The 12695-nt window shown below is 44.2% G+C and overlaps 1 protein-coding gene across 1 annotated transcript; it reads left to right on the forward strand.

Moving 5' to 3' along the window:
• Positions 1-8271: 8271 nt before the first annotated feature.
• Positions 8272-12354, forward strand: LOC125280120 (dynein light chain, cytoplasmic-like). The gene is made up of 4 exons (XM_048210442.1): positions 8272-8484; positions 10148-10200; positions 11386-11536; positions 11654-12354. The coding sequence occupies exons 2-4, from the start codon at positions 10157-10159 to the stop codon at positions 11783-11785; spliced, it is 327 nt and encodes a 108-aa protein (XP_048066399.1). The 5' UTR covers positions 8272-8484; positions 10148-10156; the 3' UTR covers positions 11786-12354.
• The last annotated feature ends 341 nt before the right edge of the window (positions 12355-12695 follow it).

The following is a 12695-nucleotide window of genomic DNA, read 5'->3' on the forward strand; positions in this document are numbered from 1 at the left end:
CGGGCTTCGTTTAGGAGCAACCGTGGAACCAACCATATGGGATCCCCGTAGGGTCACACATATGGAACCCAGCCTAAACCCGGTTCTCAAGGATACAACGGAGTATAGGCCTGGCGCCAGACGCTCCGCCACGTCGGCTGCCGAAGGGATATCGGAGGACTCGACAGGGTCTGCCTTGTAGGGACTCTCTGGAGAAAAGAAGCGCATGTAGCGCAGCAAGCCGACACTAAGCCGGGGCCTCTCCGTGCCTCTGACCTGTGGCGAGAACACGGGAGGAGACCGGCTCGACACGAAGGCTATAGTATCTAGCGAACGTGTTAGGTGTCGCCCAGCCCGCAGCTCTACAAATGTCTGTCAGCGAGGCGCCACGAGCCAGCGCCCAGGAGGATGCGACACCTCTCGTGGAGTGAGCATACAACCTGAGCGGGCAGGGCACGCCCTGAGCTTGGTAAGCCAGGGCGATGGCATCCACTATCCAGTGGGCCATCCTCTGCTTGGAGACAGCCTTTCCCTTCTGCTGGCCTCCGTAACAGACAAAGAGCTGGTCTGAGGTCCTGAAGCTTCGAGTTCTGTCTATGTACAGTCGCAAGGCGCGAACTGGACAGAGCAAAGCCAGGGCTGGGTCTGCCTCCTCCGAGGGCAGCGCTTGCAGGCTCACCACCTGATCCCTGAAGGGAGTGGTAGGAACCTTGGGCACATAGCCAGGCAGGGGTCTCAGTACCACGTGGCTGTCACCCGGCCCGAACTCAAGGCACGATTCGTCGACCGAAAATGACTGCAGGTCCCCTACCCTCTTGATGGAGGCCAATGCCACCAGCAGCAAAGTCTTCATAGACAGAATCTTTAAGTCTGCTGACAGCAAAGGCTCAAAGGGAGCAATCTGAAGTGCTCTCAGCACCAGAGCGAGGTCCCAAGAGGGTATGGAGGGGGGACGAGGAGGATTTAACCGTCTCGCCCCCCTAAGGAACCTGATGACCAGGTCGTGCTGACCAACAGATTTGCCATCTATGTGGTCGTGGTAAGCGGAGATAGCAGCCGTATGGACTTTGAGGGTGGAGGGGGACAGCCTACGCTCCAACCCTTGCTGCAAGAAGGAAAGCACGACTCCGATCGAGCATCTTCGGGGGTCTTCTCGGCGAGAAGAGCACCACTCGACGAACAGGTTCCACTTCGAGGCGTAAGCACGTCTCGTAGACAGTGCACGTGCCGAAGTGATGGTGTTAAGTACCTCAGGGGGTAAGTCACCTAGAACCTCCGCGTCCCGTCCAGGGACCAGACATGGAGTTTCCAGAGGTCTGGACGCGGGTGCCAAAGAGTGCCCCATCTCTGAGAAGAAGGTCCTTCCTCAGAGGAATGGGCCAGGGAGGGCTGTCGCAAGGAGTGAAAGTTCTAGGAACCAGGTCTGGTTGGGCCAATAGGGCGCAACTAAGAGGACCTGCTCCTTGTCCTCCCTGACTTTGCACAGGGTCTGTGCAAGTAGGCTCACTGGGGGAAACGCATATTTGCGAAGGCCCCAGGGCCAGCTGAGTGCCAGTGCGTCTGTCCCGAGTGTTCCCTTGGACAGGGGGTAAAACAACTGGCAGAGGGAGGTTTCCGGTGAGGCAAACAGGTCTACCTGAGCCTCTCCAAACTCTCTCCAGATCAGCTGGACCACCTGGGGGTGGAGTCACCACTCTCCTGGCAGCTCAGCTCGTGATAGCTGGTCGGCCACATGGCTGAGCACACCAGGGACAAGAATGGCACGAAGCGACCTCAGATGCTTCTGACTCCAGAGGAGGAGATGGCGGGCGAGTTGCAACATGTGACGGGAGCGTAGACCACCTTGACGGTTGATGTACGCAACGGTCGCAGTGTTGTCCGTATGGACTAGTACATGCTTGCCCCGTAGCGACCCTTTGAGGCGGCTCAGAGCAAAACGTACTGCTAGCAACTCGAGGCAATTGATGTGCCAATGCAGATGGGGTCCCGTCCAAACCCCTGACACTGCATGCCCGTTGTACGTGGCACCCCAGCCGGTGGCAGAAGCAACTGTGAATACCACAGCATGCCGGGACACTTGTTCTAGGGGCACTCCTGCCCGGAGAAACAAAGGGTCCGACCACGGACTGAAGGCTTGGCGGCACTCCTGAGTGATTGGCACCCGGAACGTGCCACGTTGCCACGCCCATCTCGGGACTCGGCCGTGAAGCCAGTGTTGAAGCAGTCTCATATGAAGCAGACCGAGCGGGGTTACTGCCGCCGCGGCCGCCATATGCCCCAGGAGCCTCTGAAAGAATTTCAGTGGGACCGCTGTCCTGCCATTGAACGTATTCAGGCAGTTCAACACCGACTGAGCACGTTCCTCTGTGAGGCGTGCTAACTGTTCGACCGAATCCAGCTCCATACAGAGAAAAGAGATCCACTGCACAGGGGAGAGTTCGCTCTTTTCCCAGTTGACCTGAAGACCCAACTGGCTGAGGTGACTGAGCACCAAGTCCCTGTGTTCGCACAACCGATCCCGAGACTGTGCTAGAATGAGCCAGTCGTCTAGATAGTTGAGAATGCGAACACCCTGTTCTCTCATGGGAACAAGGGCTCCCTCCACGACTTTCGTGAAGACGCGGGGAGACAGGGCCAGCCCGAAGGGTAGGACTCTGTACGGATATGCTCGACCTTCGAACGCGAATCTCAGGAATGGCCTGTGTCGCGGAAGAATCGAAACGTGGAAGTACGCGTCCTTCAGGTCGATCGCTGCAAACCAATCTCGGGGACGGATGCACTCGAAAATGCGTTTCTGCGTGAGCATTTTGAACGGTAGCTTGTGGAGGCTCCGATTCAAAACTCGCAGGTCCAAGATCGGTCGTAACCCGCCACTTTTCTTGGGTACAATGAAGTAGGGGCTGTAGAACCCGACCTCAAATCGGCTGGAGGGACCGGCTCTATCGCGTCCTCCGCCAGTAGGACTGCGATCTCCGCATGCAAGACAGGGGCAACGACATCTTTCACTGTAGTGAAGAGGACGTCCCTGAACTTGGGGGGGAGCCGGGCGAACTGAATCGCATAGCCGAGCCTGATGGTCCGAAGGAGCCAGCGAGACGGACTGGGGAGCGCTAACCAGGCTCGCAGAGACCGTACAAGCGGGACCAAAGGACCACCGGCGTACCCGCAGCGGGGCAGCGAGGTGGAACACAGGGACGCGGCTCGGGGGGCTCTCTTTGTGAGGCGGCCCGAAGCGGCGTCACAGTGTGCTAGGCAACACTTACCTGGTTCCACGGATGGACAGAGGGAGCAGTCGAGGCTTTGGCTGCCCGCTGCTCGCTGCTGTCCGCTGGCGACAGAAGAGGGGGATGAGAGTGGTGAGGTTTTTCTCCTCCCACTGCTCTCCAACCCTCTTCAGACCTGGAAATGGAGGAACTGCTCTTTTAATTTTGGGTACCGCTGCCTCTTGGGTCAGTGGCGGAACAGAAACAAACCCAATAAAAGGATTTACCACCCGGCCCTCCTCCAGGGGTGGAAGAGCAGCCCCACCCATCTCTGGGTCGCCCGTCTCAGGGGTGATTCTCACCAACTACTTAAACAGCTGCAGAGACGGGAGGCGTCATCTCCCCGCAATGGACACAGCAGAGCCTGCTGGGCCAGAGTTTCTTGCAGGGGACGACACCCTTGGCGACGAGCAGACTGAGGGGCGGCCCAAGAGGAACTCAATGGTTTGTCATGGGAAGCTCCCTGATCCGCTACTAACTGAGGAGAACCGCTGGGCTCAGTCCTCGACAGTGTCACCGAAAAGGCCACCTCGTAAGATGGGAGCATTGAGAAAGCATTTAGCTTGACAACCTCTCGCACCTCACAAGGTAAGCCAGGGGGCACTTCTGGACCACTGAGGTGGACATCGTCTGGCTGAGGGCCTGCGCCGTGACTTTGATCACGGTTAGTCAACAAGCGCAGCTCAACCCCAGCACAGAACTACCCTCATGCAAAAAGAGTGCCTTGGCCTCACATGCAGGGTGGGTGTGGTCTGAGTACAGCCACCCCATCCAAGAGGGTAGTGAGAGAGGAAAAACTTGGCACTTTTGGCATTCCATATTTATGGCACCAACATACCCCCATACTGCCAAGTTTTCCATGCACATCTGGAAGACCCAGGAAAGCATGGCTGTATACTCCGAATCTGAGTCAGCATAAGCACACACCATTACAGTGGGCAGCGTCACCCTCATTTCCAGAGCATAACAGCACTCTCTCCGATGCTGCAATCGACGTCTGTCCCTAGCTGGAGCTCTGAATGAAATACTAGGTTCCCCTATGAGAAAGGACCAGCAATCCAATCCAGAAACTGCACAGCTTGCAATGCGCTAGAGAGGGAGGGGCCCTAGGGGGTTGGTTCCCCGAAGGAACCCCTCAACCTCATGTCACCCAAGCCATATCAGCAAAGTAGACCTCTTCTGGTGCACCAGAGAGGGCGCTACAATGGAGATTATGCAAGGGAACCGCGCATCTAGAGCGCCGAGCGAGCGCTGGGTTGCCGTGACAACCCGCGCTGCAGCCCGGCAGCTCGACGGCACACGACACGCAGAGGAGCGAGAGGTTTGCTCTCGTTGATCTCCACGGTCTCCCAGAGTGTCGGGCAGACCCGCGGCTGTGCTTTTACACACAAGCGGCAGCTGGCCAACAACAGAGGGGACTCAAGCTTCCCGGAGAAAGAAGAGTCACGACCGGCGTGTCGACGTGATCATGTTCTCATATGAAAACATGAAACACCCACGAACATCGTTCCAACACGCGCCCAGACATGTGAAACAGTGATCGTGGCCGTCAGTGAGGACAGGAACGACCGCATCCAGAAACACAAGTAGGATGTCATCTTTAAAAAGACGCGAATCTACTTGTGTAAGCTCTTTCAGGGACTTTACTCTTTTAAAGTGCTGAAGCACGCAGGGGAACGGCCGCCGCAACACAGACAGGGATTGTGTGCAGCCTGTCGTGTGCTCTCTCTCTCTCTTTGAAGGCGCTCACTCTTACCAGCCGTAAAAACGGCTTTTCAGCGCTCAAAAGCGCACCGTACCGGCCGTGAGAACAGCCTTCTGACGCTGTCAAAACAGCTATTTGCTCAAAAACGGCAAACGAAACAAAAACAGAAAAAGAGAGGACTTCAACCCCGCTGCTGTGCTGTCCGCCCGCACTCGGAAAAAAAGAGAAGTTCAACCAAAAAGCTTGACTCGTCTTCTAGCAGACACTCGCTTGCAGAGAACAAGAACAAACACCGTTCGGCTCCGAAGCGAAAAGCTGAAGATGCAACGCACCTGCTGCTCATTATATACCCGCGCTGCGAGGCGAGCAGCTGATGCATATGATTGCATGCCAATGTGCATTGGCTCGTTTTAGTTACACTCGAAGTAGATTGGCCTCTCTAGCGAGATTCCTATTCGTCGGTCTGTCCGACGTACGTCGAACGTGACCGACTGAATGGGAACCGCTTTTACAAACCCATTGCAAATGTTTTATTGAAAGTATGACTATCAGATGCAATTAACTAATCATCTAATTATCTAATCAAATATTAAATGTCTGTATAATATGTATTCTTTTATCAATTTTCAGGGCTTGTTTTGTTTGTTCTATGGATGATAAGCTAAACAGAGACTATTAGCATTCCTTTTAATTATACAAATACCTCATTAAAACATCTACAAATGTATAAAACTCATCAGAGATCATCAGGGATACTATAATTCATACCAGAAGAAATCATGTTAAATTCATGAACAGTGGATGAGATGAAGAGCAGCTCTAGCTTTCTGTGAAACAACCATTGATGATCCGGTCTGCTTAATGACAATAATCTTACATTGGTTGACAATGTTTCAGTGTTTAACATTTACCATACTGTTAATATTTTCTTATTTCTTGAGCTTCACTTTTTAACTGTCTTTGTGCAATATTGTCTTGGGCAACTTTTTTCTGTTATGTTATCTGAACATCATGGACACACCTAGACAAAAGAAGAAATAGTTCTTGGACATGAAGAAAATGTAACTGCATCAGCAAATTATTTGCAGAAATTTTAAGCAAACAAGATTAATTTTATCATCACAGGAAATGACACTGAATATGCGTGAATCATTGTCCATCATTTTGCGAGCAACTGATAAAGAAAAATGCCATGTCGCAATATTGAAACTATTTGCATTTTAAACCATGAACCCAGCAGACACCTTAATGTTGAAAAGACTTCAAACTGACATCAAACATTGATCAAAAAACAGGTCAAAAATGCAAATCAATCTGATGTCAAAAACTTGATGTCTATTTGATGTCCACACACTGATGTTCTTTCAACCACTAAAATAACAACACAAAAGCAATGAAAGAAGTTTATTCAGCAAATCTGAAATCAATAATACAAATAATCAATAGTCAATCATTTTCAGTTTGTATTTGAAGTTTGCGTTCTTCATCAGCTAATTTACATAGTGCTGTTCCACAGGGTTATACTTGGGCCTATTTTATTTTCATTGCACATGTGCCCTTCAGGCTCATTTTTTCGCAAATATAATATTATGTATCATCTGTACGCAGATGACAGTTATATATTCCAATAGATCCGAAAGGCTCCCAATCTTCTGATGCACTTGTACTTGCTTAGGCGAGATTAAAGTTTTGTTGGCGAGCAATTTTCTTCATCTTAATACTAATAAGACTGAGTGTGTTGTCTTCGGACCCTCTTCTGTCTCTAAGGATATTATAAGTAGGTTGGCCTCTATGTCGATAATTTGGGTGTTTTTATGGATTTGGTATTAGATAAACAGGTTTCTAGTGTTGTTAGGGCTGGTTTTTATCAACTTAGATTTATTTCTAAACTGAAACCTGTTCTCTCCTTTAAGGACCTGGAGACTGTTATTCATGCATTTGGATCATCACGCATTGACTACTTTTATTCTTTATAGGCATCGCACAGGATCAATTATCTCGCCTTCAATTAATGCTGCAGCCAGACTTTTGACTCGTACAAAGAAGAGAGAAAGAATTAAGACAGTTCTGGTTTCTTTACACTGGTTGCCTGTAAAATTCAGAATTGAGTTTGTTTAGTTGATGGTTTCTAAAGCGTTGCATGGTATTGCCTCAAAATATATTATTGACCTTTTAATACCTTATCAAAATAAGAGAATTATGAGATCTTCTAGTCAGATGATTCTTCATGTTCCTAAAACTAGATTCAAATAAAAGGGTGATCGGACCTTCTCTGTGGCAGCTCTACGCTGATGGAACAAATGCACATTAAATCTTCTCCATCTGTGGATGCTTTTAAGTCTCGTTTGAAGTCGGAAGGCGAAGGCGAGCCAGAGATATCACAAAAAATGTGCAAATTTTGCGTGAAAATTATGAAGAAGAAATATACTTAATCGCTCCAAACTGTAGTGGAGCTGACAGATTATTTGTGATATAAAATACAGCATATAATTTGTAAATATGTAGTACAAAACACAATAATCAACACACAAACAGCAAACACAACATTCTGACATCTCACAGTGTAAAATCCTTACTGCAGTGGGAATAAAAGAATGACTGTGCCGATTGATTTCCAGTAGGGATACTATAATTCATACCAGAAGAAATCATGTTAAATTCATGAACAGTGGATGAGATGAAGAGCAGCTCTAGCTTTCTGTGAAACAACCATTGATGATCCGGTCTGCTTAATAACAATAATCTTACATTGGTTGACAATGTTTCTGTGTTTAACATTTACCATACTGTTAATATTTTCTTATTTCTTGGGCAACATTGCCCTTGGTCTTTGTGCAATATTGTCTTGGGCAACATTTTTCAGTTATGTTATCTGATACACAAACATGTTTCTTATTCTTATTTTATTTCTTGAAATGCCATATATGGTAAGTGTTGATCCTTAAGTAGTATGATTGGACGCTCAAGACATCCTGGAGATGTTGTTTGATCTATGACTATAAACATGGGTTACACTGACTCTCGAGTTTGGGGGGGCAAGAAAAAATTATTATTATTATTATTTATTTTATTTTTTTTGCAGGTACATGCATTAGCAAAGTAACATAGCAAATAATAATTTAACAAATGTAAACCTGCAATAAATGGCTCCACATTTGTCTGTAATGATGTTTCTGCTTCATGTTTCTGCTGAGGTGACTGTATTACATCAGTTTGTATCATTTATTTGTGCAATAAATACTAAAAAAACATGTTCTTAATAAATGTCCCACATTCTTTTTGCGTTTCTGTGTGTTTAGGAATGGTCATATTGCCATGTTTTGTGTTGTTAAACTGAGAAATGACATGACACACGTTGATGATGTTGCAGGATATTTGTCAAGTGAAGTTATTGATGCTGAAGGTTGTGATGTAAAGAACAGGTGGAGTCAGTCACATCTATATTAGTTTTGGTCAAACACATCTGGAGCATCAGAGTCGGTCAGACACTGAGAGTGAATCATCACATAATCATTCTGTTCAGAGATCAGCACTAAGGTAAGACCATGAAGAATATTAACATAATAAGAGAGATCATACAAAATGCATGTTATTTTTATTTAGTACTGTCCTGAGATATTTTACATGAAAGATGTTTACATGTTTACATATAATTCACAAGACAAAATAAATAAATAAATAAAATAGCTGAATTTCTTAAAATGACCCCGTTCAAAAGTTTGTGAACCCTTGATTCTCAACACTGTGTGTGGTTACCTGATGATCCACGACTGTTTGTGTGTTTTGTGATGGTTGTTCATGAGTCTCTTGTTTGTCCTGAGCAGTTAAACTGAGCTCTGTTCTTCAGAAAAATCCTCCAGATCCTGCAGATTCTTCAGTTTTCCAGCATCTTCTGCATATTTGAACCCTTTCCAGCAGTGACTGAATGATTTTGAGATCCGTCTTTTCACACTGAGGACAACTGAGAGACTCAAACTCAACTATTAAAAAAGGTTCAAACATTCACTGAAGCTCCAGAAGGAAACACGATGCGTTAAGAGCCGGTGGTGAACACTTTTGAATTTTAAGATTAAGGTAAATTTCTTCTGCTGATTCCGAAGGGCAGTACTAAATGAAGAAAAAAAGAAGAAGAAGAAGATATTTAAACAAAACAAGAAAAATTTGGAAATCTTCATCCTGTTTTCATCCCTCTGCTCTTAACTCATCGTGTTTCCTTCTGGAGCATCAGTGAATGTTTGAACCTTTTTAATAGTTGTGTTTGAGTCCCTCAGTTGTCCTCAGTGTGAAAAGACGGATCTCAAAATCATTCAGTCACTGCTGGAAAGGGTTCAAATATGCAGAAGATGCTGGAAAACTGAAGAATCTGCAGGAGCTGGAGGATTTTTCTGAAGAACAGAGCTCTTCTATTTGAATTTATTTTAAAACATAATTTATTTCTATGATCAAAGCTGAATTTTCAGCATCATTACTCCAGTCTTCAGTGTCACATGATCCTTCAGAAATCATTCTAATATGATGATTTGCTGCTCAAGAAACATTTTATTATTAGAACAGCATTTATTTAAAATATCTTTTGTAACATTAAAAGTGTATTTACTGTCACTTTTGATTAATTTAATGCCTCTTTGCTGAGTAAAATTATGAATTTCTTTACAAAAAAGACCTCTGAATGGTTGTTTATAATGTTACAAAATCTTTCTATTTCAGATAAATGCTGCTCTTTTGAACTTTCTATTCATCAAAGAATCATGGGAAAAAAATGTGTACACAACTGTTTTCAACATTGATTATATTCATAAATGTTTCTTGAGCAGCAAATCGTCATATTAGAATGATTTCTGAAGGATCATGTGACACTGAAGACTGGAGTAATGATGCTGAAAATTCAGCTTTGATCACAGGATATAAATTACATTTTACTATATATTCAAATAGAAAACAGTTATTTTAAATTGTAATAATATTTCACAATATTACTGTTTTTACTGGATTTCTGATCAAATAAATGCAGGCTTGGTGAGCAGAAGAGACTCAAAGTTTTGTTAATAACTCTTAACACTGGTTTTCTTGTTGGTAATAAAGTATGATTGCATCTGGTTATGAGCCAACAATTTAGTAAACAGAATCAGGACAGTCAATGCTAAATAATTCCTGGATCTGTGTTGAGTGTCTTCGCTCTATATAATGTTTTTCATTACAGATCGGCAGCATGCGTTCCACAGCTGGTTGTTTGATTCTGATCATTCTCCTTGGGTAAGAGATTGCAGAGCATTACACACAGCTTTGTACATATTTTTTTTATACATGTTGTTTTTTATATCTATATTTCTCAGTCACATCACATAACGAGTGTTTTCGCTCAGTTTGATGTACTGATTCCTGGTTCTTCTATCAGCAGTGAGCTGAGGCATTAGCTCTAGTCGTTGTAGGATTGGTGCACCAGAGTGTTCTCGCTCGGCTTCAGTACTGTTGTGTCAGTGTGGAACAACTTAGCCTGACAGGGACGGTGTGCAGGGACACTTTACATGAAGATGATGGACATGACTGCTGTCCGTCCTGCTTAGGCTTGGAACATTTGAAGCAGGAACTCACTGAAGACGCCTGCATGAATTGTAGCACCGTGTCGTCGAGCAGAGAGTTTCCAGACTAGCAGCAGTAGAGGGACTCTTGACCTCAAAACTGATGTCTGAGTGTAAAAGGGTGGAAGCAGTGAGTGCCTCCACCAGTAAGAGAAATAAGGAGGATTCCTTAGCTAAAAAAGTAGAGGTTTTTATCTCAGAGTTTGCCCAGATTAAACCCCTAATACTAAATCTGCAACCAGTTTGCATAATGATGCGTTTAAAAGTTAATGACCAAACGTATCTTTACAGAAGTTCACAATGATGCAGATTAATTATAATGTGGATAACATTGAATAAATATATTTTAGTCATGTTGGATGCTGATTATTAATTATTAATTTAGTCCAGCTGAGGGGGCGTGTTCTGGCGGGAAAGTGACGTCAGTGCATACTTTCTGTACTGAGCCATTGAATTTGCACTTCCCTGAGCTAGTTAAATGGCTCCATGCTTCTCACAGGATCATCAGGCAGGGCTGCCTCTGCACTCAAGCACTTTCAAAGTGCTATGTTTGTTTCACACATTTTTCAGGCCTTATATCCATGTGTCTGAAATTTAAGCACTTTAAAGCAGCGTGGGAACCCTCACTTATATTCCAAACAAATTAAAAAATCTTACCAACACCAAACTTTTGTTATCCTACTCCACACTTCCAACTTGTAGTATTAAAGTTCAGTTGTATCTGATAACAGTGTCATGGAAGAAACAATTCCTGCTCATAAATGATCTTCATGCTGAATAATTGTTGGACCATCACAAAAAATGTTAATCTCCAGATTCTGTCCTGTTTAATTGCTTTCACTCTTGCTCATTTAAACAGAATCTGTGCAGAACCGGCCTTGGCGAAGCCAAAGATTAATGTCGATAGATCAGTGATGAGTGAGGACTTGGAGCGGGACGCTTTTCAGGTCGCTCTCGTGGCTGTGACTATCTACTCAACTGAAAATGACATTGCTAAATACATTGTGAAGGTCAGTTCTAGAGTTTTACTGAGAGACTGGAATGTCCTAGTGAAATGCAGTTGATTCAGTATTGTGAATATTTGATTTATTTATTTATTGTCATTAATACTGTGTCTTTCCTTACAGGAGTTTGACAGAAGGCATGGAGGCACCTGGAGCTGCGTTATGGGGAGCTCTGGTTACTGGGTGCAATATAGAAAAAGTTTTATCAGGTTCTCTGTTGGCGACCACACAATTACGCTCTTCAATACTGCCTGAGGTTCAGCAACGGTTCAAACTCAATTTATTTGATCCACAACTAATAAAATATCCCCCTTCAGATTGTGGTTCATGTGTTAGTTTTTGCTGTGAAATCTTTACTGATTTTTATAAAGTAAACATAAGAAAAACGTTTATGTTGTTAGTCATATTTCAAGATGAAGAGTTGAAAAAATAAAATTTGTAAATATGTAGTACAAAAAACACAATAATCAACACACAAACAGCAAACACAACATTCTGACATCTCTCAGTGTAAAATCCTTACTGCAGTGGGAATAAAAGAATGACTGTGCCGATTGATTTCCAGTAGGGATACTATAATTCATACCAGAAGAAATCATGTTAAATTCATGAACAGTGGATGAGATGAAGAGCAGCTCTAGCTTTCTGTGAAACAACCATTGATGATCCGGTCTGCTTAATGACAATCTTACATTGGTTGACAATGTTTCAGTGTTTAACATTTACCATACTGTTAATATTTTCTTATTTCTTGAGCTTCACTTTTTAACTGTCTTTGTGCAATATTGTCTTGGGCAACTTTTTTCTGTTATGTTATCTATACATCATGGACACACCTAGACAAAAGAAGAAATAGTTCTTGGACACACAACAGAAGTTGAAGATACACACACACATTTCTTACTTGTTATTTTATTTCTTGAAATGCCATATATGGTTTGATTCTTAAGTAGTATGATTGGACGCTCAAGATATCCTGGAGATGTTGTTTGATCTATGACTGTAAACATGGGTGACTTTGACCCTCAAGTTGGGTCATAATTATTATTATTATTTTTTTTTTTTTTTTTTTTTGCAGGTACAAATAGTCTTTTTGTACATGCATTAGCAAAGTAACATAGCAAATAATAATTTAACAAGTGTAAACCTGCAATAACTGGTTTGT

Source organism: Megalobrama amblycephala, linkage group LG12 (assembly GCF_018812025.1).
Source record: "Megalobrama amblycephala isolate DHTTF-2021 linkage group LG12, ASM1881202v1, whole genome shotgun sequence".
In the NCBI taxonomy this organism is placed as follows: domain Eukaryota; kingdom Metazoa; phylum Chordata; class Actinopteri; order Cypriniformes; family Xenocyprididae; genus Megalobrama; species Megalobrama amblycephala.